The 25,759-nt window shown below is 37.3% G+C and overlaps 1 protein-coding gene and 1 long non-coding RNA gene across 2 annotated transcripts in view; one reads left to right on the top strand and one right to left on the bottom strand.

The window, feature by feature from the left end:
* Positions 1-29: 29 nt before the first annotated feature.
* LOC140164501 (squalene monooxygenase-like) overlaps positions 30-25,759 on the bottom strand; it is a 40,169-nt gene continuing 14,439 nt past the window's right edge. The window contains exons 4-9 of the mRNA XM_072187796.1: positions 6,345-6,441; positions 5,409-5,703; positions 4,459-4,680; positions 4,020-4,136; positions 3,064-3,163; positions 30-1,642 (exon numbers count right to left, since the gene is read on the bottom strand). Coding sequence (XP_072043897.1) covers positions 1,468-1,642; positions 3,064-3,163; positions 4,020-4,136; positions 4,459-4,680; positions 5,409-5,703; positions 6,345-6,441 — 1,006 coding nt within the window. The 3' untranslated portion in view covers positions 30-1,467. The remainder of the gene's footprint in view (positions 1,643-3,063; positions 3,164-4,019; positions 4,137-4,458; positions 4,681-5,408; positions 5,704-6,344; positions 6,442-25,759) is intronic.
* LOC140163947 (uncharacterized) lies at positions 9,674-13,661 on the top strand. The gene is made up of 3 exons (XR_011860439.1): positions 9,674-9,814; positions 12,011-12,207; positions 13,048-13,661. It is a non-coding gene; the product is annotated as an uncharacterized lncRNA (long non-coding RNA).

The following is a 25,759-nucleotide window of genomic DNA, read 5'->3' as shown; positions in this document are numbered from 1 at the left end:
TATATCCAAACGGAATAATTAGTGACTATTTTAATCAGCTCCGCGGCCCATTTAGTAAGACTTTTAAAACCGTTTTAAGGTGTGCCGATGAATCAAATGATTAGCCACTAAAGCTGAATTTATACTCCATCGCTGAGTGACGAGCGATTGGTATTAGACCAATATGGTAGCACGCTTTTCCCAACGCAACAAAAAACGCAAAATCTCATTGGCTGAACTAAAATTCAATCGCTATCGTTCAGCGATGTAGCATAAATTCAGCTTAATTGTAAACACGTATCGGGCAAGTAATCACATATAGCATCTCAAATTGAACGATTAATTTATTAAACCTGTCGATATATAAATCAAATTGCATTTTATATACTGAAAAGCAAAAAGGTATTCATCAACATAGTGAATGTGTAGAATATGAGAATAACTTTCATACAGCAAGAGGCAAATTGTTACTCCTTGGCAGACCGGGCTTTACTTCCCTACATAGGACCAGGATCCTGTGACCACTAATGGATCTTCAAGATGTTCCAGCAGTGCAAGTCCTGCCCTGCAGATCCATGACAAAGGGTTAGCTTGGTATACTAAGGGGTGATGGCTTGGCACGTTGGTTTCAACACCTTATACCAACAGTTCCTGGTCTGCAAGAAGGGAGTTGTCACTACTGTAATGTGATTCCCTGATGTCAACAGTTGCTGCACTGGAGAGGAGGGTTCCCGGGAACAAAGCGCTCAACCCACCACCACCCGTCCTAAGTCGGGGGCAGTGCAGCAGAATGTTAGATTGATGGAACAGGATTTATAATATGTCTACCTGGGCTTGATATAGCAAACAACAACTTGCTTCATCTGTACACGTCCTTAAAAAAAGGTAGATTGCAGGACAAGCCAGGAAGCAGATACTGCCATTTCAATTGTTATACCGTTCCGGTTGGTTTATTGCATACACTCTATATGTTAACACGTATGTGTTGAACAACTCAGTTGTTCCCTTCACCTGTTAAACACTTAAAACTTTTAAACAACTGTTTAAAACCATTTAGGTATGGTGATAATTTTTTTTTAAAAGCGCAGTGATTTATAGTGTGCTACGCACAGGCACAAAAGCCTAGACGTTGATCCACAAGCCTCAGCACACTTTACAGGTTGTCGCTGACCACTATGGCCCCACATCATTCCATAAACCATTTAACAACTATTCAGGAACTTTGCTGCTACAAGAGCGCACACCCTAGACATTCCACAAATAACCATCGCAACCTGGATCGGCTCCCCGAGTTTCGTACGGGTTACAACGAGACAATTAGCAGTAAGTTCCTTGTCCAGGGGAATTTCAAGCTAACTCAAAAAATCAACTTATATCCCCGAGAGGACTTCGAATGTAATGGATTTCCAGCGATTATGGATTATACATCAACAGTATTAAATTGAACATGCTGCTTCATTTGTCCAATGAGTTTTAGTAGATTGACTTTTATATCACAGCTTCTGACGTCATAATTTCCTTCAACACGGCATTCCATTTCCTACGTAACTTATTTGCTTTCCAGACAGCATACAGATACGGTTGGTTGTCATATATCTCCTGTATTGTGCCTTCCAGGATTCCGTTTAATACACTCTCAAGCACTTTGGGATCGGTTTCAACTCTATAATAAAGACACAAATTCAAATATTCAAATTTAATTTTCTTCAATGATGGATGAAGTGATATCAGGGCGATATATTTCATTCATGAAATGTCTGACAGTGATATTTTGCATTCATTCTTCTTTAATAAATACAAACTATTCCCCATTCCAGAAAAATACAGCACTATTTTTTTTTATTAAAAGGTCTGTCAAATCAAATATATCTCAATCCTAATCATTCATTTAGTCCTAACTGGAGATAAAAGAAAAAAATAACTATTTTACTAATTCATGCATTTTCGGCATGTTTTCTGACATTCAATCGAGTCACAAAAATCAAAGACTTTGAACAAGTCTTATATCAATTTGTAAGTGCTCTTAGCAAAGTCATATATTGAATTTACAACCGTATGAAAAAATAGGCGAAAATAGTAACTTTTTGCACAAGATTTGCAATTTAAAGAGAATTGGCCATTGCTCATTCTAATGACGCTAGTATATGGACAACAAAGTGTGCTTTTTCATTTAATGACATAACATTTGAAAAATATTGTAAGGAACACTAAGGTTTTGACTTTTAAAACCTACATTTTGGCCAAAAAATGTCTTTGATAGGTAGTTTTCAACATATTTACCACATTCGCCTAGCTATAACATAGAATTGCGTTATCTGTTGACCTAATGACGAAAAGTGTTTATAAATAAAATTCTGATTGGATGAAAGGAACACTTGAGGTTTCGACAAAAACCAATCACATTTCCCATTTCCCAGCCAGAAGCTCCACATCTCTTACGATACTATGCACTCAACCGTGTAATCAAAGACTGTGTGGAGACAATTCACTGCGTGTTTCGAAGCTCGTGGACGGAAATGTGTGCTCAGGCTGTGCATAGATGGTTTATAAGAGAATCGTTTTTGTGTAGAAACCTTTCCATAATTAAGCAGTCAAAATCTTAGGTATATGCCAAAATTTTGCTCTAAATTTCACTTTTTTGTGTTACTTTAATAAAATGATTCGTTATAAAAATGAAACATGTGGTTTCCAAAAATTAGAATGCATAAACTAAAAGTAGTCTAAGTACAAGTCTTTGGGCTTCATTGTTACAGCCTTATTTCCCAAAATTGACCAGATATTAAAAATTGATTTTTATTGCCAGTTGGGGATTTCGCTGTTTCATTTGACAAAACAGGTTAGCATTTTTTATTTCAATCCCAAAAAAATAGTGCTGTATTTTTCTGGAATGGGGAGTAGTTCTATTTGCCAGTTTATATTGCATATTCTAATACGGGAATACAGAGCACTCACTATGTTTCACAGCTCTCGTTATTGTTTGGGCGCACAAGACACAGACATAGTGTTTATGTACGTTTCCGTAAAAAACACTTCAGTGCAATGTTTAAAAGTCAAACGGTCACACCCACTTTTAAAGTAACTTACCCTCCAAATATATTTGCGGCATCGTTGGGTTTGGATCGTTCTTCTTCTGACATACTCCTCAAAGACTTGAACATAAACTGCTGCATCCTAACAAAAGTTTCTGAAAGACAAAATGGAACGCAAGTCAACTTGATTCGACAATAGGCTACGGATTCTTCTAAGAGGCAGGAGGGCGCGTATTCTGGACACTACACATTAGGTGGTGAAAAATATAAATCAACATAAAATATAATCAAATCGTAATTTGTATGATTGTTGTTGTTGTTGTTGTTGTTGTTGTTGTTGTTGTTGTTGTTGTTGTTTATATGTTGCATTGGCGTTGGTATGAATGTGCAAGGTGGGCACGTCCCCCGGGAGTCGATATAGGGGACGCCTTATCGCTTTATATGTGAAACGTGTGTTGACATTTTTTTTAAATATTGATATGATCCGCCGTTTAATTGACACAGGCACAATTATTCATTGAATCATACTATATATTGCCACATAAGTTTCCAGCATGACATAATGTTAGGAACTGTCAAGATTTGATAACCAATTGCCTCAAGCGATCTCGAAGGACACTTTCTGGAAAGCGGGCCAAAGCAAGGTCATCTGATGTAATTGTGGATCATATAATTGCCCTTGCCTGCATGACAAAGAATTTATTTGCGAACAAAAGATGACAACTATATATAAGGTACATGTGGACTAATAGTGTCCTCTTAACACTAAGGTAGAACTAGCCCTGTTTTCATGACATGAAGCTTCATTTAAAAAAAACTGAACTAATAAAATGAATTTGCATGCATGCCCGAAAGAATTCCGGGTATGCACTTTAATAGCAGGACAAAAATGATGAGCGCATTATCCCACTGTTTTGATAACAAACACAGAATCTCTGCAAACAATTTGTATGTCTACCGAAATAGAGCAGCCCATTTTTGGCAATGTTTCCTAATTTTCGGGGCACCTACCGTCGCGATCACACAGAAGCCGGTGTGCAACTTCCGCCAAGACGTTGGTGGAAAACGCCCATTTATGTCGCTCTGTACGAAACTGAAGCATGTGATCCATCATTGACTTGTCATCGGCTGCAATTAAACAGTGTGGATACATATAATTTTATTCTTGTCTTGAATTCAAACTATCTTGATCCGTGTGAAACGAATCATTGTTTAATACGCACGGATAGCATACATCTGTGTGTTGCATCCTAGAAAACCCGCGACAAAATCTTATTCATTTTTGCAAAGCTCCAAATTCAGTTTTTAAACTTTTAAAAAATCGTAAACATGTATGGACTATATTTTTGGACATTTATTTGCAAAAGCTTTAGATTTTGTTACTTCATCTGTATAATATCTTTTTTCACATTTGCGGTACATTTGACGTATCACTATATTGTACACCTACTAAGATCAGTAACTTTGTTCTTGAGAACATCCCACCAAAAGGCAATATCCTGACAGGCCACCATCATTCCAGATGCAGCGATCGGATGACGAGCATTAAAGGCATCGCCTAGCACCAGTACTCCAGGTGTAATGTCAAAATTTGCTGCCATGCGCTTACATCGTACAACCGAAATTCGTGGGTTGTCGTTTAAAGTTTCGATAAAATATTTCTTCATGTGATCTGAGAGAAAAAGAAGAATATATTCATCACGAACCAGTTAGTGTTGAAGTCAGTTTTATAAGCAGGTCACTCGACAATTTCTGTTATATCTGAATTTCGTTTGTTGCGATAGTATTATACAGGATGTCCCATAAAAGTCGGGCTTTAACAAATGAGATGATATTTTAAACTAATAAGCTCTAGGTGTAAGAATGTAACGTAGCGTCGTTATTTTTAGGTATATTATGCACACTTTCACATAATTATTTATGATTTTTCTGTTTTATTTTTAACTATTTTTTAAATGCCGAGAGGTGCTCTTGTATGTTGTTTCATATTCCTCGTATCATGCTTGACGATATCGGTCATACAGTTATGTAAGTTCATATTTTTCTTATTTATTTCGCCCCTTGTGTATTTCTTTATTTTTGTTTTTTGTTTTATATCATTATAGCGCCATCTATAGTTTGATATATTCGATGTATTTTTGTGGTACTGGGGTGAAGTCTTTCGAATTTATCCCGATTTCGTTCTATGACAACCCAAAACCCCCGTGTCGTGTAAAATTCAGATAAGGTGGCTACCTTAAAGACGCTGGTTTTTTTAATATTTCTTAGGAAATACATCGATTTGAAGCGTCAAATTGCAGGATGATATTGAGGAAAATACGAATCATTTTTCAAAAACTCATCAACAATTATAAATTGTGATTGGATGATGCTGTTGATTAGATTACGTCCTTTAATTACCTATCACATAAGGTGCCACATTCTCTTCGCAATACTTTTTCGCATTGGCTGGTGTTGGTCCATCCACCCAAATCATACATCTCGTATCGCGTTCATTTAAGTTGTACACAGACACTTGAGCGTTGGGTTGTCCGAATGAGTTCTCAATAACGTGTGTGTTATTTTGATAAATGTAGTTCTTCAGAAAGAAAGCGATAACGCATGAGTCACTGACTTCAGAGTTGTTTATGCAGAATTCTTTGGACAGCTTTGAGTAGTGACCGTCTCCTACGACTACCAGTGGAGCTCTCTTTTCCTTTAACAATAATTGATTATAGAAAAAGAACGTATTTTTGTGATTGAATGACAATTAAATACATAATGGATTTGGAGAGTTCATTTCTCGCAAATTTATTTTGTCATGGATACAAACATAGATTCTAAACGGCATTGGAGTTCTGGGGAAAACGCTGATCTTGTCGTATTGGAGTTTTTGGCCCGAAAATGGCACATATTGAATAATGTCAATTACCACTTACATAAATGTAACTGAAAAACAGTGAAAATATATTTGAACTTTTGAGGGGTATCATATTTCTGCAGTTCATTAATATCAAGAATAAGACGATAAAATTAAAATGTAATTAATATTATAAGTCAAATTTAACTTTCAAAAGAACGGTATTTCAAAGTAGCTTAATTATTTCAGGACAATAAACAGGCACTGCGTCGGGGCTCGAACTGCCATGCCTAAACACCAAATGCCTTACCAATTGATGAGCTAAGTTCATTTGGTAAGGGTTGTGGATCTTCTTTACCCTTTAAGCTGCTTTATACCAAAAAGAGACATGGTCATGATGGTCAGGCAAATACCCGGGTTTCAGGAGTGGTGGTTATACCGGAGGTTATACGTGCCAGTGTGGAAATTTCGCACAAAGAATGTAATATATTTTTTACCAATATTTCTTCCTTGCCCTTTTCGTGGTACTTGACTCCAACCACACGACCATTTTCTTTTATAAGCTCCTTCACAACTGCCTCTATTACAGTCACTCTGAAATATAAAATAAACGGAAGTGACGTAAAGTGTGATTTTCAACATACTTTTAAATTATTTTTTAAGATTATATATTGTGTACTGAATTTTCTCATTTTAAATTAAAATTCCTGTTAAAGCTAATCATGCTAATGGGCAATTGCAGTTGAAATCCATAACCCCTTGTGAAAGACATGACCTTAATCTCCCACACAGGTATTGTGTTTTTACCCAGCTGCATAATCTTGATTAAAATATTATTGTCGATTAGAACCAGGTTAACAGTTAGGCAAATATACCATATTTTCAATATAATTCACTTATCACTATCAGAGCATAACTTATTCTGCAAAAAATCAATATTAAATAAAATACGTCACTATGTGAAAAGGACTAATGTCAATTTCGCCGTTCAAATGACAAATACGTCGTGCAAATACGGTAGTATGTGAAAAAGTTGCACAAATACGTCAGTATGTGAAAAGGACAAAACAGCAATTTTGCCGTGCAATGACAAAGTCGCGCAAATACGTCGTGCAAATACGTTTGTATGTGAAACGGCAAATTCTGCAAATTGCAGATACGATATACTGGGCATGCGCAGTATAGGTGATCGGCAAATACAAGTTTTGTAAATACGCCGTAAATAAATAAATTAATATCTTACTAATTAGGCCACTTTCAGGCATGTTTTATGGTGAATATATAGAGTAGAACATAACAAACTAATATACTAATTTTCTCAAAAATGTTAAAAATGTCGAATTCGTCAGTATGTGATACGGTCAACGAAATGTAGCAAACCTAGTCATTACTCAGCAGTATATCGTGGGGCAACACAAGTTCCTAGGTACAGGTATTCCTGTATGGAAGATTAAGGTCACGTCTTCCATTGGGAGTATATGAATTTCAACTGGAATAGGTCATATCAGCCAAATCAAAATGCATGGCCTTTTTTAAACACTATACATAGTGCAGTTATGTCCACGGCAAATTCACCGTGACTTTTCCAGCCATAAACCCGCTTAGTGAAGATTAAACCGAGATATGCAGTACTAAACCATTATAGTAATCGATTGTCCAATGCAAATTTATTACCACGTGATAATATTAATCCAATGAGCGATCGCATTGTCCGCTACGGTCGACTAATCCAATCGATAATGACGCTATTGACATGTATGGGCGGAGCTCCACTGACCGAGTTTTGGTGTATTTTTCAATGGTTTGCTGTCATTTACTCATCAAGGTGGTCCCCCGTTATAAAGGACTATGCTAATGATTTAAAGATTGACATGTAGAGAATAAACCATACGTGACTGAAAGTACTAAATTTGTACCTAGTAGCCAGGGCGGTCCGGTGAAGCAAAATGTTGAAGCAAAATGTGCATTGGAATAACACGGGAGTTTGGATATAGATGGTAGGATTTCTTTCTCATACAAAAGTATGGTCCCCCGTTATTAAAGCTTGTACCGGGTTGGAAACTCAGGTATTTTGAACAGAATAAGTAATTGAAACATAGAGCAAGTACTAAAATCATAGCTTTTATACTTTTCGCCAGCCCATAGGGCTGGTATCTAATTCTGAGATGGGATTTGTGTACACTAAAGATTAGCTAAGATTATAGCCTTCTTCTATTGGTATGAATTATTTTTTTACTTCTTGTGGTGGAAATGTTTTTGATGTCTGCTAATTCGATTTGCAAGGAAAAGAAAGTATGTTTTGCCGTTTCAACGAACGAAAACGATTGAGTATTGCCAAAGTTATGTTTGAATTAATTATGACTTAAAAAGTTATCATAGGTTAGGCCTACACATATAAACATAACCTTGTTCAGCTATCAGCATATCAAAAAAATGATGTCAACAATTAGTAATTTAGTAGCGGGGAATGATCACTGGAACGAGGTCATATCAGTGGACTACTGAGCATAGCATATGTTTGGTTGACTGTAAGTGCATAATTGATATGTTGATAATAGATCTAATAATGTTGTAGAATCAAAATCTTCATTATATGGACCACATTGAAGTCAAAGTAACTATCTATCCTATCCTGTATCGTTTTATGGATAAAATTGACTCAAAATGTTATTGATGATATTATTTTCTTGAAGAGGTTCATTAGGTTTGTAGAAACTCAAATACAATATTTCATCTTGACAAAACCAATTTGGATGAAAAGGACAAGAGAGACTCCATGAGTACTACGGATTGCATTTATGAAATCCCCTGTGCAAATTGTGACAGTACTTATGTAGGAGAAACTGGGCGTCGCTTCGAAACAAGACTGAACGAGCATAAGAAAGAGACAGAGAAAGTAGCGCGTAGTAAAGGAACTTTTACTCGACAAACAAGGAAACAATCGGTCAGTGAACAGTCCAAATCAGCGATTGCGGACCACGCTGCACAACAAAATCATATTATCAATTGGAAAGATGCCCAAGTCCTCGAGAAAGAATGTAATTCGGGAGCCCGCCGTATCCGTGAAGCAATCTGGATAAGGAAGAGAGCACCGAACACCATGAACAGAGACGAGGGGGCCCATTACCTTAGTCATGTGTACGACCCACTCCAGGGGGGGAAGGAGGATTATGGCCTGTTGACTAACTGAATACTACTATCGCGGATTCAGGGAAACATGATTGCTCAAATACGCAAATTAACGTGGTGTAGGGATTTTTGAGCATATTCGTTAGAAATATAAAAACAAAGAGAAACATAGACATTCATTTGATCTGTGCCATTTTATTACAGACTGGAATCACTCCAAATGAATACCATATGAAGAAAAACATAAAATCTAAATTTTAGCCATATATATTCCAGTATCCATGGGCCGTTTTCGAGAAAATTTAGCTTTTGTAATAACCTCATAGAGTCAAAGTTCAGTTACAGGTCCGTTTATGTTGGCATGTAAGCGATCGGTTAGGTCCGGGGTTGAGTCTGTTGAGACTGTGAATTTGCCGATACTTCGATTATTCAGGTGAAAATCCTGTGAAAATACGCAACGAACGGAGCCGCAGAGAGATCGAGACCGGCGGTCAGGACAGCTGCAGCAGACGACGTTTTGCACTCATACTCATGCACTGATTAAGCTTAAAACGTTCCATCAGTCGGAGTTGATATTTATCCATTCTAGGCATCCATTATATAAAACCCAGAGACCAAGGCACTCATATGATTATGAAGTAAGATCAACTTTCAGTGAATTGCATTGCATTGGCATTGCCATTGCTGTACACAGGCCTGGCTGTACACACAGCATGCACAGCATCGTGATGGGCCATTGCAATGCTACTGCTTTTTAGTGCTAGCCTTTATATGTCATGGATTTGAATCTTCTAACGTCCAGCTTTCAAGAAAAGACCTAAATACTGCACTGACTGTGGTAAGTTTATTTAGGGTCATATGCTTATTATCATAGTAATTACTATAATCAAATTAAGTATTTCTTGGCCAAACTGGAACACTCAGTCTCAGACTCAGTGAACGCTAGTGCAAGTGGCTCCAGCGATATTAAACACACACTGAATATAGCATGGTGCGGTACAGAAGAAAGTATCACACCGCATTTGCGATGCGTTGCTTTGCGATGTCGATATATTGATTACTTTTTGCCGCAACTCAACGCAACTCGTCGCATTTCCAAGTTAAAATGTATTGAACTTTAACTTTATTGCGATATCGCAATGCAGTACCGTACCAGTACTAGTTAGTAGTTTGCAGTACCATGGCATGGCAGCAGTGCGACAACGCACTGCATGGCAGCAGTCGACAACGCACCGCATCGCAAAAACGCATCGCAAATGCAGTGGTAGTATGAACGGACCTTTACACTGCTGACTGCGTACACGCTTCATGGACGCAACGCGCATGTTCCAGTTTGGCCAAGAAATACTTAATTTTATTATTTTTTTATAATTGAATTGATACTACTACCAGCTGACTACAACTATTTAGAAGACCGAATTAAAGCGACTAGTTTGCGTCTGACGTCAGGGCAGCGGCGCCGTGTGATTGGTTGCTGATCTGCGCGGTACGGCATTTTTGGTCTGGTTAACAGGACGTCAGACGCAAACTAGACTTTTTAATTCGGTCTTCAATAATACAGCCAGGTAAGTAAAATTCCAATTAAATGAACGCAGCGGTCGCACATGCGCAGCCTGACAGTGACATAGCGTGACGTTTTTTGCGTTCACTGTGAGATGTACGTCAGTGTGAGCTGTCATGTCATGATGTTAAGCTATGTTAGTAACGAGGAAGTGAATCAAACCATGGCAACGCACTTGGTGTGATTGGTTTGTATCAAAGGTTGTGTGTTTGCGTTGTAGTTTGAAATATGCGATATATACGATCATGCGTGGTGTCGTCCATTAAATGTATGATGTAGCATATAATGACTATGTAAAGCGCGTGTGTATGCCGGGCATGCTTTCTTCTGGCCATGCATGCTATCTGCGCATGCGTTCATAATGTTCGAGTTTATTTATTTATTTATTATTTCACCTGGGGTGACCAATCAATGCACTGGCACCAAGGGCTAGACAGCCAGCCGTGTAGGGAGTGTTTTACACACCCAAATTTGTAATGACATACCCAGTTTTTGCCCGCATGGCCTGATACTTTGTTACACAAATCTTAAATTTACACATCCAGTTTTTTGAATTTACATACCCAAACCTTCAATCCTGCCTAAGACCCTGACTGGCACACTGTTCTCCCTTGGTTCCCTTGGCCAAGAATTAGCTAATTTACCTGATGTATACAATTATTCAATCAGGGTTCCTTTTAGTTTTATCATGTTTATGTGTTAACCATCGCGTACTATGCGCGCAACATCTAGAGTGCAAAGGACCTTGTGGAAGTTGTGGAAAATAATATGCACTGGATGGCTGGCAGTGCAATTAATTTGTTGAAGAAAATCTGGAAAAAATAATACCAGCAGTGATGTACGAACTCAGTCCTTTAAAAACGTGCCCGGGCGCTAACCTTAGGGGCCGCCAAATTGACCAATTCAGCATCGATTCTGTGCCCCTCCAAGCGATGAAAGTCAAAATTTTTGTTTGCTCACACACATTACAGCACAAAGTCAGTTAAAAAGAACACTTTAAGACCGATATTCAACTTCTAGTGACCAAAATTAATAAGTGGTAGGCCTTATTTGTCCAACATTTTGTGCGCTCCACGCGCAATTGTTTCAAGATATTCTCGGGGGAGGGGGGCAATTTCGTTTCTTGTCCCAGGCGCTACCAACCCTAGTTACGCCACCTATTGGGGTAACCCGAAAGACCCTAACTTTGGCCTGACCCTGACTTTTTTTTTCAACAACAAACAAACAATACAAAACAACAACAAAAATACATAAAAAAGGAAATGATTGAAGGAATCCAATTAGCATTTAATCACATTCCTATAAATTGAGTTTTTGAGAAAATCTCAAAATTTACTTTACTGACTCGAGGTCCATGATGAAATCGTGCATTTTACATTTATACCCCGGTTAGTCCGGTTACGGTATATCAACAATGCAAAGTGTACTTCCATCATGTATTTATTCAATCTACTGTTAATTTCATGAATACAGGTAATAGTATCATCAACGCCTGGTGAAGAATCCACAATGTAGTCATGATAGTGGCACAATCTTGGTCAAGCAGCATGACGACAGTAAAGCTGCAAGGACAGCTCAGAAATTCTGGCTATACTTGAAAACCATACATTGATGATGACCTCTGTTCGAGACATGAGCTTAGCACAGAAGCGGAGGAAGACATGCAATAGGTAATTTATTTATGATTTTTATGAAAGCGGGAAGTAGGCATGACAGTGGCAGATCCAGAACCCCTCCCAAATCCGGCACTTCGTCTCCCTGTATCATCGATAAAACACAAACAATATTTCTAATATAGGGCCAACACCTTTTTGTCGGAAACGTGTAGGACATATTGCACGACACTGGACTACGGTTGTATGCGACATATAATAAATTGATGTGATGTAATGTGCACCGCACAGAATAATGAAACGTGCATAGGATTGTGATTCGTTAATGAAGAGGGTCTTTTTTTAATTTTGCAAATAAGTGGTATGAAAATGACCCCTATTTGTTGTGTTTCACAAATCTCTTTTCTTTATCTGAAAATACCCCCAAATTTCGTGAAATTTAAAACGAGCATTAGTACCCATGGATACACTGAGTGCCAGAACCGGGAGCCCTATTGCCAGGAAGATTGGTTTTAATTAAAGCTTTAATGTAGTGTTGTATAAGGTTCTCCCCTTGGAATTAAGAAGATTTAACCTTTAACATGTCCAAATCGCCCATAAGACGATAAAAAAAACCCTGTCCTATGATCGGACGGGCCTCAGGTTCAAGTATGGTCGGTCAGTCTGGCTTTTTTTTTTTTTGAAATGACCCAAAAGATCACCAAAATCTGTATATATTTTTCCATTGGGGGAAAAATTGTTCTTGAAATGTTCAAATTTGGGTTGGCATTCAGTTGTACAGGAAATTTTTTTTCCCAATTTGTTCAAAATCTAGGTCGGTCAGGCCTGTAGAACAGGGTTTTCTTTATTCATTGTCTAATATAACAGTATCTCTCTCTCTCTCTCACTGATTTTCAGAGCTCAGATCCCCCAGGATATAAGTTCTGATTGAACACCTGAATGGTCACCTCAAGAAGAAGTTCCCCTGCTTTGATGCCCGCTTTGATGGTGCTGGATAGTGTGCCTGTGATAGTGTTGTTTGCAGCATTCTGGTCAACATCAGCCAGGATTGATCATTCATGTAGGCCACCAATCATGTGGAAGCTGCTGTTGCTGATGAAGTAGACCTGGGACCTGGCCCAGTGTTGATGTGATGGACCCTCCCTAAAATAACCAATTGCACTACCCCGCCCCAGAAACTGATGAGTCATTGTTATACCAAGAACAGTGGAAACTCATTACAATAAAATCTGCCAACATAAAAATTCCTGATAACACAAAACTTTTCCAGAGTATATACATTATATGTATCAATTTTCCTGATAAGTGATAACACAAATTCCTGAAATGTGAACTAAAATTCTAGGCCCTGGCACTTTTGGGTTTTAAGATTCCACTGTTCTTGGAATTGCTATGAATGTTGTTGCTGTCAGGGGTGGTGCAATAATTATGTGTACCCCCAGGGTGGTGAATTCTCAAAATGGTCTGCCAAAAATTGCTTGCCCGCCCTCTGGCTGTGCCAAAAATCTTTGGCCCCCCTTTGATGTGCCAAAAACCTTTTCCCCCCCTTTTCATGTGCCAAAAATCTTTGCCCACCCCTCCTTACACAGCAAAATCTTTGGGAACCTGAATTTAAAACCTTAAATTGTCTTATCATATAATGCGAGCAGGAAATTTTGCATATTTTAATGTGTTCCTAACGCTTTCCTACACCTTTTAGGTCGTAATATAGAAACGGTGCACAAAATATCTGTGCCAAAAACTGCTTGCCCCCCCCCCTTTTGACCTGCCAAAAATTGCTTGACCCCCCCTTTCAACCTGCCAAAAATCTTTGCCTCCCCCCCCTTTGGGCCTGCCAAAAATCCCCCCATAATTCACCACCAATTCGGGGTACACATAATTATTGCACCACCCCTCACAGTCAGGAATAAACTACAATTGTTTTATTTAACTTTTAGATATGTTACCTTTTATAACTTTATTTCCCATGCTGTATGCATGCATTTTACAAAAGCTCACACAAAAGCTTTTTCAAGTCTTGTGTAGTAGTGGAATAGCCAGTGCCTAATTTGCATAATTCTAAAATGACAAATTAGCAGGGTGAAATTTCAATGTTGGTCAAACTTAGTTAAAAAAAATACCAATGTATTCCTCTCATCATGACGAAGTATTTCCTATTCAGTTACAGCAGAAAAGGGGCAAATTTTCCCAATGACCTATAGTTAGTATAGGGCGCTATGGGGTGATATTTGAGTTAGCATTTCGTCTTGCTACATTAGTGGAACCAATAATTTTGACATCCTTACACCTCAAATTATAAAACTTGACTTGGTTCCATTTTTTGCTATGCCCCCTATGCTGCCCAATAGGGGTCAAAGGTCATAATGGGGCCAAACTGTAAAATTTGTTCTATCATATTGTAATATATCTCATATTGCTAGGAATATAAAAGTCAATTGCCATATTACACTAGGGTGCTTAGTTCAGGAGTTTGACCTTAGTTAAGGTCAATGTCAAATATCTCATGCATAGAGGCCAAACTTCAATGCACTGATTCAATCACGCTTTATCTCATATTACTCCTCTTGACAAACTTTAAATAAGAAAATAATTTGTTTGAGAAATGTTTGACCTCAAAATCGGATGTACATATTTCTATTGGACTTTGGCTGCATTAAATCTGATCGGGGGAAGGACAATACAAATTGCACCAAAATTATGAATTAAGTATATGTTTGAGATTTCTTATGTTAAGGGGAGTAATTTAACGCCAGTTTCGAATAAATCGGACCATTTCTAAATTTTAATCTCTGTGAATGAAAATTTTGACATTTGACCTATTCGGCCTTATAACTCCTGAACTAAGCACTGTAGAAAAATATGACAATTGACTTTTTTATTTCCTGTAATGAGAAGAACAATTTGAGATACATAACAACATGATGGGACTGTTTTTAAAACTTTTAAACTTAAAAGTTTTGGCCCCATCAGACCTTCGCCCCTTGTGGGAACCACAGGGGCATAGAAAAAATGGAACCAATCAAATTTTCATCCTTTCAGGTTAAGGATGTCAAAAACATTGGTTCCACTAATGTAGCAAAAGAAAATCCCAAACCCATAGTGCCCTATACAAAGTGTGGCATTATCTTAATTATATCCATACAGTATCTATGCATAAACTATTTTTACTTCAATTTACTCGGGCCGGGAGCTAGGACCACTTTCTGTGCACCCCCACAGGACCAAACCAAACCAACTTATTTAGGTTCCTGAGATGACCCCAAAACATAATCAGGATGTTCCCAAAAATATAAACTGGCCCCAAGGGGGGTAAAAGGTCATCGAACTTTGCATAGGGTCAAAATTTTAAACTTGCTCAAATTGTGTTAAAAACCATTCCATTGTATTCCCCTAGTCACAAGGATTCAGAAAATGTATAGTTTGACCTATCTAGGATGTACCGTTCTTGAGTTATAACCAACAAGGTCAAAGGTCACGTTTTTGCCTCTATGGGGGTCGAAAACATCAAAGTGCTCCGATTTTGCCAAAAGAGGTATCAAAATGTTCGAAAAAAGTCTAGGGTTGGGCCTATTTTAGGGTCGGTCGGGTTACGCCAATCAAATGATTTTTTTAGGCCTTAGGGGCTATCATTTTCTTCGGAAGGGGGGGTTCCAAATATATGGGGGATCATATTTTTTTGGAAAGAAAAATTTTGGGGGGTCATCAAAATTTTGATGACCAAAATGTAGGGAGTCACTAGATGACCACAGATAGTGTGTTTATTTTATTCAAAAGACTGATTTCAATACAATTTTGGCCTGTTAGGGGATAAGGTGTATTGGTGGTTGGTGGGGGGTCATAAATGCAAATGTAAATTTGGGACCCCTTTCAGAAGAAAATGATAGCCCCTTACCCAAGGTTGATTAAAATTCTTCTTGTATCATGTTTATGGGAAGGGTGAAGAAGGACAATGGAATCAAAAGTCATCCAGGGGCCGTATACATTTTGTTATTTCAGGAAATGGTTCTGATTGGGCAAAAACCAGGCATGAGAATTTTCAGTTTTTTAAACTTAATTCAGTTTTTTTCTTGGCCAAAATGTCCACAACTTTATTTAACTTCAGCCTCTTTTTGGTACTTTTTGCCCAACTTCACACACATTTTTGGTTTTTAAGGAAAGTGTACATGTATGTCGCATGCCTGAAATATTTGCTGGAATATATTTCTGCTATGAAATGCTTCAGTTCATGGAAAATCAGTGGCATCCATATGTGACATGGGGTTTGCAATTGCTTGCTCAGAGCAAATAGCTTAATGCATTTCTGGTAATACTCAAATCAGTCACAAATTTCAAAGACTTGGCACATTCTTAGTATTCAAAATCTTGAATACAGGCTAGTTAGCTCAATATTTAAATATTTTATGTTAATTTTGATTATCGCCGGTTATGATAAAGATTAGAAAATGTGAAAAAATAGAATGCAATTAGTCTTTGTACAAGTATTTGGGTTTGATGTCACAGTCCGGGGGCACTTCAATATGAAATGGATATAGGTGTAGGGCTGGCCTTTTTTTCAGCACTAAGGGGCATTTGGTGAGATCAAAATGTAAAAAATATGGGGTCATTGGGTGAGAGCATGATTTTTGCCATTCGGTGAGAGCAAAATGTAAAAAATATGGGGTCATTGGGTGAGAACATGACCTTTTTTTAAATGGAATCTTTGGGTGAGAGCTGAAACAGCGCCACAAAAACCTCAAAAATTTTCTAGTCCTAAATGGCTTCAAATTTCATTGTTTTTTCAAAATAAGTAACAAAATCAGTGATAAATGAAAGTAAGGGTCTTTGGGTGACAGATCAAATGGAAAATGGGGGTCTTGGGTGACAGAGCATGTGTTCAGTAAAAAATATGGGGTCTTTGGGTGACAGCGATGCTGAAAAGGGGGTCTTAACAGCCCTACATATGCATCACCTCCAAAGTTGGAGTGCCCCCCGGTCACAGCCTACAAAAATGCCCTAAATATGCAAGTATTTTGCCCTTATTTTAAAAAAATTGACCAAATATTAAAATATGATGACTTTCATTACCATTAGGGACTGTTCACAAACACTTGTTGGGGGCTGATGCAGCAAAAAAATTTCATAGCAAAATTTTTTCGGGGCCCCCTTGTCAGATCTCAAAAATTTCAGGGCCCCCCTTTTTGACATGAAAATTATGGGTTAACCCCATAGAAAAGCATATAAACTCAATTTTCCCAGGAAAATTTCAGGGCCCCCCTTAAGAGGGTCAAAACATTTAAGGCACCCTCATTTTGCATCAGGCCCCCTAACAATGGTCCCTGATTTAACTGTTTCATTTGGCAAAACAGGATATTTTTTTAGTTAAAAAAAATGGTACAAGGGTGCAACTTGCTAGACTTGAGTCCGGTCCTCGTTTACGGAGGTTAGGGTTGGGGTAGGGCAGAGCTGCCAACTCTCCCTCTTTTCGCAGGAGACTCTCTACTTTTAACCCTTCAGAACCCTTAATTTTTGGTCATCTCCCTGAAAAGGAAATGGTTTCGCCCATTAAGGAGGCTGTGTACTCTCAGACATGCATGTAGTAAAAGTGCAATAACTTTGTAAATATTCGCATAAGACATATAAAAGTATACATTTTATGAAGGCAAGACATCAGTAAATCTTAATATAAATACAGATTTGGGGTAAAAACAACAATTATGAAGAAAATCACAAAAAAGTGAGTTACATCATAACAAAAAAACACTTTCCAAAATATTTTATTTTGTTTTGAGCTCAATCTTGAGGCTCCATTCCAAAAACGGTTTTTTTATTTTTTTGATATTGGTCATATTTTTTGAGATATTGACCATATAAGGCGTGTTCACACTATGCCTGTTTTGCCCTGGGCCCCGGGTATAACCCGGGTTGATTATAAGTGTGAACAGGAAAAAACCTCCAAAAATCGAATTCGGTCAATATTTTTCAACCTAGGAATGAGCAGGTTAAAACTCGGGTCAAACCCGGTATGACCCGGTCAATTGTAGTGTGAACAGAAATTCACTGTTTGACCTGCATTACTAGAAGTATAAACACAACCATTATCATTCCCTTTCTATTGTTTCTGTCTGCACTTGGAAAAGAATGATTCAGTTCTTTGGCAATAAAATCAATAAACATCTATTCCTGAGATAAGAAAGTTATTCATGCAAACAAATTACTAGTATTATCAAATCAAGAAGTAACAATTATTTTTGTGAGTTTTTAACCCAAAACAGCTACAAGAAGTAACTAGATAAGATTACATAAGGTGGAATTAGCCAAAATAATCAACCCGGGTCAATTTTCTTCATGAGAGTGGTTATAGTGTGAACAGAATTTTTTTCAACCCGACCCGGGTACAACCCGGATTAACTCGGGTCCCGGTAAATAATTTATATGTGAACACGACCTAATTCATCAAATTGAACGTTTTAAAATTCACAAACGCCTATTTACACAAAATGATGCCTAAAATCGAAAATAGACCAAAATATAAAAAATGAGAAAACTGTTTCTGAGTCGATCATGCTTTTTACGATGATCATATTTGCTTACCTATAGATGCTGTATTTATTGAGTTATTGTGTACCTAAATCGTCATTTTACCGAGAAAATGAACATTGAAATAATGGCTGTTGAAGTTTAAAGTGGTCACATTTTGCGCTTTCATCGAATCTCGCAGGAGAATGCAGCAGTTTTTATTTTTCTACCTTACATTATATAAACATCGGGTAAATCCACGGCCCTTGAGAAGTTTGAGCGAAATCCATTCATAACTTGATATTTAAATCGGGAAAGAAATTGAAAAACCCACATTTTATCAGCTAAAACGGAGCCATTTGACCACTAGGTTTTTGTGCTTCCGTGGTGTCTCCATAAGATGCGCCGCGCATGCAGATAAGCGTCGGCGTATCAAGCGTAAGCGTATTTGTGCGTTAACATGCGATGCGTTGTTGCGCGCGTGTACCCTGTTGGTACAACAAAGATTTTCTTTCCTTTTCAATTTCAAACACGAGTGGAATAGTGAAATAAAATCCTTAGAATATTGCAGTTGGAGTTTACAAATCTGGATTTTCATTCCTTGTATTTATAAAAAACATAACAAAGTACAAACATATCAAGAAAACTCAATTTTGCGAAAGAAACAATGTCTAGAGTACACAGCTGCCTTAAGATGTACACATTTTGACAAATCTCCTGATTGCAACAGGAAATCTCCCTTTTTCAAGATTCAAATATTGGCAGCTCTGGTAGGGCAGTCTTGTAATAAGACTAGTAGAGTTGCACCCTATTCGGCAATCGCTCCAAAAAAATAGTGCTGTATATAGTAGGATTGAGTGGCCTAACTAGGGGAGACAAGGGGGGCGGCAATGTGCCCCAGGCACTACCACTAGGGGGGGGCGACAAATCGGCCTCACTTAAAAAAATATTGAACCTACCATTTGGCATGCATGAGCATGATTGCAATTTCATGTCTTTTTATCACCCCAGCGTCCAAGATATTCTCGGGTGGGGGTAGGGGCGCCAATTTTGTTTCTTGCCACGGGCGCTACCAACCCTAGTTACGCCACTGATAGGATTTTGATCAGATTGAATGATTTACAGGAAAGGTGTATCTTGTTCAATTGATCATATCATGGAAGTATGTACTTCCATGAAAAGATACTGATAAATCTAAATTGTTATTGGTCAAACGTACCTTTTGGAAATAGTACTGCTGATTATTTAAAATTTATTGGGTAAGTGTATCCTGATCAATTATTTTTTCTACAACAAACTTTATTAAATAAATATAAGAATTAATTTGCTGAACAATATTACCTGTTTTTTTGGTGTGAATTTATTTTGTCTCATATGTAGATAAGGTTATCAATTAACTTAAAGCACCATTTTCCCTTTCCTTTTGCCAGCCATCACTACCCATGGCCAGAGAATTACTTATCTAAGTTTGTTTCACAGCAGATATTTATTATTTACCAAATTTCACAAGTCCCTGGTCTGTGACATAAAGTTTGACATAAAATGTGGGAATTTTCACACATGTAATTGTGTGTGCTTTGCCAATTTTGAACTACAGGATACCAGTTTTTTTGCAGTCCTATACATGAATGAACACAATTATTATTTGAGCAGTTATTATTTTCGTGGTATCTGCATTAAGGGATCTAAAATGAGCGTTTATTATGTTTCGACAGTATTTTTTGTGGGACATGAGAGCACCTCAGACCTATCGATTGCATTCTGAATACTGAAGCATGTCTTTCTGATATCAAATAATTTTCATTTTTGAAAATCACAATATAATACAAATTTTATGACAAATTATAAAAATTTGATATTTTTCAAATTTTGATATATAACAGTCCTCGAGTAATTATATAAATCTAATGATATATTCTTAAAGTGTATGTAGGAGGGAGGAAAAGCCGACGGTCAATTGAAAATTTTGACCTTTCATATTGAAGATATGGATTTTTTTCCCAAAAAGACCTAATTTTTTTGGTGTTTTGGGAACAAAAATCCATATCTTCAATATGAAAGGTCAAAATTTTCAATTGACCGTCGGCTTTTCATCCCACCTACATACACTTTAAGTATAAATCATCAGATTTATAAAGTTTACTTCAAGTACTGTTAAATATTAAAAATATCAATTTTTAATGATTTGCCATAAAATGTATATTAAATTGCGAATTTCAAAAATCAAAATTATTTGATATCAGAATGACATTCTTCAGATTCAGAATGCAATTCGATATGTCTGATGTGCTCTAATGTCCCAAAATAAATACTGTCCAAACGCTCATACCCCAGCCCTTAAATGTGAAAAGCACAAATGTTCTGTGAAAATGTCCACGCTTTACATTATTCATGTGCCGGGGAGAATTAATTTTGGCAGGCAAAAACTATATGGGATAATGGGAGGCCATATTACAGGCTGTATCAAAATGATTGACATATTAAATAAAGTTGTGATATTTGCAACATAGCATCCTCTTGAAATGATAGAAATTTATATATTGATTAGGTGATTTTGTGTCTTTTTGTACTTGTACAGGAAACTGTTGGGTAACAATCATTTTGATACAGCCTTATAAGGTCTACAGGGATGTGCCACTCCAGAGGGTTGATTTCTTGTAAGAAACACCTAAACTCAAATCAAAAAGTCCCTAAATATGCGTCCCAATTGAAAAATTGTCCAAAACTGTCAAATCAGCAGACTTGTAGTTGTAGTACTTGTACTTTCGAAAGTGCCAATTTCCATGCCCATGGCTATGTTCCCGTACCCATACTCATACCCTATTTTGGTTTGGCTTTCAGACCTGTACCCGTACCGTACCCATACTCATGGACTGGGAGTAGCTTTTGTACCCATATGTTATTAAAAAAACCACTAAATACAAACAAAATAATCAAAGTTTCAAAGCATAAGCAAATTTTGGGAGTCATTTTATTTATTGCATACACAACATTTTGACTTTTTGATACACAATTGACATCTTCAAAATACATTTAATATCCCTGGCATGGACCTAGACTACTTTCTATTGGTGATTTGGTTCTGTGGAAGGTAGATGCCCAATTTTCCTAATTTCAGTGGTCTTGGTGTTCGGAAAATTAATATAAGGTGTGCGAAAACCTGTTCTATGGACGGACTTGCAAAAAACAAGTTTCTGCAATAGACTAAATGACCCTAAAATATCACCGAAAGCATAATTGAAAAATAATACCCAGCTGTATTCCATCAAATTTTGGTTAAAACATGCTTTTTTTTGATTTTTATAATTTTTTACCTAAAATGCTTTTACACTATTTTGGGGAGTGAAAATTTATTTATTTGACAAGAAATGTATATCAATGTATTGAGCTGGATCTTTGAATTAAAAAAGTTCACACCAACTTATTTCTGTGACCCATAGTTTTTGATGAACCGTAAAACCCGTCTACAAGCATATATAGTGTTTTTTATGAAAGCTAAATTAATTCAAGCAAGCGTAAATATACCAATACAATAGATTGGTCTTAAGATAATACTTGTTTGTATATGCTTGGATCCGTAATTTATTTGCTCAAACTCCATAATGGCGCCTGGATTAATGTAGCTTTCCATCAGAAGCATTCTATATGCTTGTAGACGGGGTTTTTACGATATGCCTTCCAGACAAGGCGGTTCTCGAACCACGAGTCTCGCCTGCTTTCGTGACCACCTGCTTTTGCGATTACTTTTAGTAGAGGTAAATGAATTTGGTGGTTATCGGCTGGGCACGATTATCTGGCTGATATTTGACCTCAGATGACCTTGAAATGACCTTCCAAAAATTAGGCTTTAAATGTTGACTGTACCCACCAAGTTTCATGCCCATACGAGTTTTTACTAATTTGACCTCAGATGACCCCTGGTGACCTTGAAATGACCTTCCAAAAATGTGGCCTTAAATGTTGACTGTACCCACCAAGTTTCATGCCCGTACAACAGTTTTTACTAATTTGACCTCAGATGACCCTGGTGACCTTGAAATGACCTTCCAAAATTTGGCTTTAAATGTTGACTGTACCCACCAAGTTTCATGCCCATACAACAGTTTTTACTAATTTGACCTCAGATGACCCCTAGTGACCTCGAAATGACCTTCCAAAAATTTGGCTTTAAATGTTGACTGTACCCACCAAGTTTCATGCCCATACGACAGTTTTTACTAATTTGACCTCAGATGACCTCTGGTGACCTTGAAATGACCTTCCAAACATTTGGCTTTAAATGTTGACTGTACCAACCAAGTTTCATGCCCATACGACAGTTTTTACTAATTTGACCTCAGATGACCCCTACATGACCTCAGTGACCTTGACCCACTAACCAATACAAACCGGTTCTGTCTCGGGTCAAGATGCACCCACCCACCAAGTTTGAGGAACGTGCGACTCATAGTCTCCGAGAAAATAGGCGGAAGGCAAACTTTAACCAAAACTTTAACCAAATTTGTCACATACACACACCCACCCCTACACACATACATACGGAAAAGTGATTATATAGTCTCCTGCCTTATCAGGCGAGACAAAAACCATATAGACTATTATAAGCCACCCGTCTCTACGGCCCTTGGTTTTCCACTTTCGTTGTCCACTCTTGGGCAGAACATGAAAACACAACAAATCAAGAGTTAAGATATGTCTGAATTAATATTCAAAAAGTTCCCACGCTTTTACTTTACTCATTTAGGAGTTATTTGGGGTTAAAATGTGTTTTTCGTGATTTTTTTCCACTATTGCCCAAAAAAAATGACAAAAACAAGCTATAATTTGAAAGGGCCATAGATCAAAAACTATAGGTCACAGACATTCACCATCATTAACTTTTTTGTTCAGAATAACTAGGTTGATATAATCATGATAATGACATATTTTTTAAATCAATAAAATATATATTTATTTTTTTTTTTTTTTTAAATTACATTTTTAGGTCAAAAATGGCCAAAATAGCACAAAAATATGGTTTTTGCCATTTTTTATATTTTAGAGTTGTGCTGTGACATTTTATTCACTAGTGTTAGACATCCATGTGACATGTAACATCTACTATAGAAATGAAATTTCTACTCAATTTATTTTGAAAGTTACAGCTATTTTAATATTTGACATTTTTGGGCAAAAATGGAAAAAAATCACGAAAACCCCATTTTTAACCCCAAATAACTCCTAAATGAGTAAAGTAAAACGTGGGAACTTTTTGAATATTAATTCAGACATATATTTACTCTTGATTTGTTATGTTTTCATGTTCTGCCCAAGAGTGGACTACGGAAGTGAAAGATAAATGCCCATGTCTCATAGTCTAATAGGCTATTTCAGCATGAAATACATATTACACTAAGCCAAAAAAAACTTATAATTTTTACAAGGTCATATCTTAAAATCCTGTCTATCAAAATTAACCAAAATTACACACAGGATTGCCTCAATACTCTACTCTAAACACATGTCACTAACTATGCAGTTGTCCAACTGACACAACAGCAAAATGCACTGACATGCAACACCTTCCTGGACCACATTCACAGCGCAACAGATTTCTTTGGCTACGCTCCAATTATTCGCCTGTGAATGTGATCCCGAAGCTGTTCTGTGTCAGTGCATTTTACTGTTGTGTCAGTTGGACAACTGCTTGGTTACTGACATGTGTTTAGAGTAGAGTATTGAAGTAATCCTGTGTGTAATTTTTGTTCATGTACAGGCGAATAATTGGAACCCAGCCAAAGAAATCTGTTGCGCTGTGAATGTGGTCCAGGAAGGTGTTGCATGTCAGTGCATTTTGCTGTTGTGTCAGTTGGACAACTGTTTGGTTACTGACCAGTGTTTAGAGTAAAGTATTGAAGTAATCATGTGTGCAATTTTTGTTCATTTTTATGGAGAGGATTTTAAGATATGACCTTGTGAAAAATTATAAGTTTCTTTTTTGGCTTAGTGTATTTGGATTTTTCCACTTTTATACATGTAAATACATAGACCAAATAATACATTTTACCCAAAAGGTTTTTTTACTCTAAATTTTTTATTTTATTTTATTTTTTTTCGCTTTTGGAGTGGCCCTGGACCAAGAGCTAAATGCTTAACAGAGATGTCACATTTCCGAATTTTCAGTTTCCAGATATGAGAAAATCTCTAATTTTAAAATGAAAATTCCTTAGAACCCTGACTGGATGATTTATAGACACACTGTACTGTGCAAAAATGGTGATGCAATTTTTCATGTGTACGTGTGAATGATATGATACTGGAAGTATGTATTCACAGATAATAAATGTTTTTATACTATAAAGTGAAGTATTTTTGCATTTTGCCCCATGAAATTGCATCTCCAGTGGTGCTCAAGTGTGTAAAACCCCTCTGGCTTCGCCCCCTCGACCCCCACCGGGGCGTTACCCCTGGACCCCACCAGGGGCCCTTAGCGGCCCCTGGACCCCGGCCGCAACAGGCAAGAGCTCCGCTCGCTCCGCTTCGCAATTTCATTGCCTTGGTTTTTTTTTCTTAAAGCACCAATCACACCCCTGCCTTTGTTTCCTATTGTTTATTGTTAAGTTCAATGGAGCATATCTCAATAGTGGCACTGGCGACATCCGGGCTCAGTTGTGGTGGATGGTCACATATTTACTTTCAAAGTTATGTCTGTTTTAATAATTGGCATTTTGGTTTTAAAAAAGGAAAATAATCACAAAAACTGCATTTTTCAAACCAAATATCTCAGCTCATGTCGCTTTTCAGAAATGCCTGCCAGAGTAATCAGAAAGATGGGACTGTTATTTTTGGATAATTTCAACCTGGCTGACACTTTTGCCTAAAAATGATAGAGCAGATAGACCGCTGTGATCTTTCTACTATGATCATGCAGTGTAAATGTAGTCAACTTAATATAACAGATATACCACTGATTACACAGTGTATAGTGCTATCTACTGAAGATAGCAGACACACTGCTGATCATGCAGTGTAAAGTGCTATCAACTGAAGATAGCAGACATACCACTGATTACAGTGTATAGGCCTACACATTGATTACACAAAGTACCAGTCCTCTTTCCCCTTCTCTCTCTCT

This window comes from Amphiura filiformis, chromosome 11 (genome assembly GCF_039555335.1).
Source record: "Amphiura filiformis chromosome 11, Afil_fr2py, whole genome shotgun sequence".
In the NCBI taxonomy this organism is placed as follows: domain Eukaryota; kingdom Metazoa; phylum Echinodermata; class Ophiuroidea; order Amphilepidida; family Amphiuridae; genus Amphiura; species Amphiura filiformis.
Note: the sequence above shows the minus strand (reverse complement) of the source record. Positions and strands in the feature narration are given on the sequence as shown.